Genomic DNA, 3,534 nt, shown 5'->3' on the forward strand with positions numbered 1-3,534 from the left:
CAAACCAGTTGGTGGCGGTAAGACGCCCTTTCGTTTCGTGCCAACCGCCAATAAAGTCCCATAAAGAAGAAGAAGAACCAAACCGGATGTATTCTACTAACTGTCGTCATTTCCTTTAGATAGCAACAGAAATGTCGATTCATGGGGCCACGTTTTGAATCGGGTATGTTTTAAGGTCTTTATTAAGTATGCCGAAACGATTTTAAAGTGGTTTTGGGTGATTGAATTTACCGCCTAGCCGTAAAATATCGTCGTAACAGACGAGTTTATTTGGTGAGCTAACTTCAAATATCGCCTGACTTCCGACCCGCCAAAAGCCTCAGAGGTTCACCGAGAAAAGGACCATTTTGCCCAGAGAGAAGCGATGAGTGCTGGGTTCAACTTCGGCCAGCCTTCGGGCGGCTTCTCCTTCCCGGCCCAGAAGACCACCGCCTCGGCTCCAGCAGCAGCGGGAGGCGGCTTCAGCTTCGGGACGGCCGGCCAGGCTACCACCAACCCCACCGGCTCCTTCAGCTTTGGCACCCAACCTAAGAGCTCCGCCACCAGCACGGGCTTCTCTTTTGGCAACCAGACCACCGGGTTTGGCCTGGGTGCGACCCCTCAAACCACAGCGGCTACAACGCTAACTCTGGGCTCCCTGTTGGCTCCATCTTCGGGCGGAGGGTTCACCCTGGGCGGTGGATTGTCCTCTCAGACCACCGCTTCAGCTCCTGCAGGAGGAGGCTTCAGCTTTGGAGCCGCTCAGACTCAGGCTGCGGCTGCACCAACAGCTACACCTTCAGCAGCAACGACAGCAGCAGCCGGCAGTGCACCCTTTGGAGGGTTTAGTTTTGGGAGCAATAAAATCCAAGTGACCACCGCTGCAGCATCCACTGCTCCAGCTCCAGCAGCAGCAGGAGGAGGAGGAGGAGGAGGAGGGTTCAGCTTTGGTACCACCACAGCCTCCACCTCTACAGCTGCAACTACCCAGAGTGGAGCAGGATTCGGCTTTGGCATCAAACCGTCATCGACCCCAGCGCCCCCTGCATACACCCAGGCTGCCTCTTCAGCTCCTTCAGGTCCGTCTCTCTTTGCTTCACCCATCACCTCAGCTGCATCAGCCCCTGCAACAACTGCAGGCTTCATGCTGGGCTCGACTCCAGTTTCAATAGCAAGCACTGCAATACCAGCAGCAGCAGGAGGAGGTCTAAACTTCCCCCTTAAGCCCCTGGGCTCAGTTGCCAGCAGCACCGCTGCTGCTTCCTCTGCCACCACAGCTCCAGCTGCCACTACAGGACCTGCTGTGGGCTTCTCCCTCGGGGTCAAACCTTTGTCCAGCACCACTATGACGGCTACTACAACAGCCACAACCCTCACCACCGCCACAGCGCCTCCAGTGATGACCTACGCTCAGCTGGAGAGCCTGATAAACAAATGGAGCCTGGAGCTGGAGGACCAGGAGAGGCATTTCCTGCAGCAGGCCACTCAGGTGAACGCCTGGGACCGCATGCTGGTGGAGAACGGAGAAAAGATCACATCTCTGCACAAGGAGTTGGAGAAGGTGAAGCTGGATCAGCGGAGGCTGAACCAGGAGCTGGACTTTATCCTGTCACAGCAGAAGGAGCTGGAGGACGTGCTCTCCCCGCTGGAGGAGTCCGTGAAGGAGCAGAGCGGCACCATCTACATGCAGAACGCCGACGAGGAGCGCGAGCGGACATACAAGCTGGCCGAGAACGTGGACGCGCAGCTGAAGAGAATGTCACACGACCTGAAGGAGATTATCGAGCACCTGAACACGTCCAGCGGTCCCGCAGACACCAGTGACCCGGTGAGACAATACACCATCATCTTTAAAACCTGCTCTAAAGATGCTTCACTGCTGTAATTAACCCCATTCTCTTTTCTTTTTGTCTCTCCACAGCTTCAGCAGATTTGTAAAATCCTAAACGCCCACATGGATTCCCTGCAGTGGATCGACCAAAACTCCGTCCTCCTTCAGCGGAGGGTGGAGGAAGTGTCCAAACTGTGCGACACGCAGCGCAAGGAGCAGGAGAAAACCTTTCGCTTAACCTTTGACTGAAATAAATCGATCTGAATATGCATAGACGAAAGGCTACTTGTTGGGAATTCCTTACTTCTCTCTTGTCTCTACTGTCACTATAGTTCTGGTTTAGCCCTGCAGCTTTGGTTTGCATATAAATGAATATTTTTGATTCTTTAAGCTTTATAACCTACCAGCTCCTGGATGTTCTTCTGAATGTGTGGAAAATATTTGTAATATTTTTTTGAATTAGCCGATAAATAAAACTTGTGAAACTGGATGTGGCTTAATTATTATTATATTATATTGTTATTCTTGCAACCTTATTATTCACCAACAGAAGAAACCTGAGAGATCATAAACATACTTTTGAAGATCCTGCATTTGGTGTAAAACAATCCAGCACATATTTTACATGTTTTAATTAAAAATTTGATTTTAGAAGAAAACTAAAATATTCTCTTACAACTGCCATATTGGAAACTCACTTAAGGTTATGTTGTTTACTAATGATGCCGGTAATTTAATTATTTCCAAAAGGCTATAAAAAGGAATTAAAATGTGAAGAAACTTGTTAGACTTGAAGCCAAGCTGTGGGCTCGATCCTCAAGCTGTGAATAATGGTATTACAGTTGTCTGTGGTAGGCTTAATTTCCCTGCTCTTTATCTCATTACTGAGGATTTTCTTACCCCATGGGGTTAGAGAAGGAAGCAACTCCTTCAGATTAAAGGTCAGAGATTTGATCTTCCAATGTAAAAAGATGCCTATATTTCTGGTCAGTATGTATGCTTCAGAGATACAAATGTTGCATTAATTTAGAAATTTTCTTATTTTTCTGAACCTTTTTTCCTGGATGCATTAAAAACACAATACAAGCACACATATATGTAAAAAAAAATCTATCTATCTATATATATATATATGCACAAATTAGGGTTTAGTTAACTTGATGTGGCTGCATAATTCAGTTTTAGTCGGCAGAGACTAGAGTTCATTAAACATCTTGGTTTGAAATTATTTTTTTTTTAACTGCATAGATGAAAACAGTTTGATCCATGTTTGGGATTGTTTTGTTAGAACACTCGGCTGTGTCTGAAATGGGAGACATACATAACATGGGCACCGCTATGTTTCCAGTGGTGTATAAACTGGGAAATGCAGCAGCACCTGTGTCTACATCCACTAAGACGGAAGCATTAAGAGGATAGCTTCTAAAATAGAGCATTCTCCTAAAGCTGAGTCCTTCCAACAGTAGCTGAAATTTATCTGGAAAAATCAAACGCCTTTTAGAGAAAGATTTATGCTCAGATGAGACAAAGATTGTGGTGTTTTAGCTAGTTTGGCAGAAAAAAAACAGGAGGCAAGGTAAAGCTCTCTAAAGGGTATCATAGTTGCATATGAGCATGGCAGTGGCAGTGTCATGTTGTGGGGCTGCTGTGCTGTCAGCACTGAAGTGGATTGAATAATCCAATCTAAAATCAGCAGCTAGATGGCTCCAACTTGGATAAACAGG

General features: G+C 47.0%; 1 protein-coding gene across 1 annotated transcript; it reads left to right on the forward strand.

Annotated features, from left to right (window-relative positions):
* The first annotated feature begins 76 nt into the window (after positions 1–76).
* On the forward strand, positions 77–2,294 carry nup62 (nucleoporin 62kDa). Its single transcript, XM_015401514.1, has 2 exons — positions 77–1,807; positions 1,901–2,294. Exons 1-2 carry the CDS (start codon positions 365–367, stop codon positions 2,057–2,059), a joined length of 1,602 nt encoding a protein of 533 aa, XP_015257000.1. The 5' UTR covers positions 77–364; the 3' UTR covers positions 2,060–2,294.
* Positions 2,295–3,534: the final 1,240 nt, after the last annotated feature.

This window comes from Cyprinodon variegatus, unplaced genomic scaffold (assembly GCF_000732505.1).
Source record: "Cyprinodon variegatus isolate N-32 unplaced genomic scaffold, C_variegatus-1.0 Scaffold1230, whole genome shotgun sequence".
Taxonomy (NCBI): Eukaryota; Metazoa; Chordata; class Actinopteri; order Cyprinodontiformes; family Cyprinodontidae; genus Cyprinodon; species Cyprinodon variegatus.

Bases quoted from the DNA above. Each gene is read 5' to 3' on its own strand.
- nup62 (XM_015401514.1), top strand. From the start codon at position 365: ATGAGTGCTGGGTTCAACTTCGGCCAGCCTTCGGGCGGCTTCTCCTTC. The intron at 1,808-1,900 runs GTGAGACAATAC...GTCTCTCCACAG, and splicing joins CCGCAGACACCAGTGACCCG to CTTCAGCAGATTTGTAAAAT.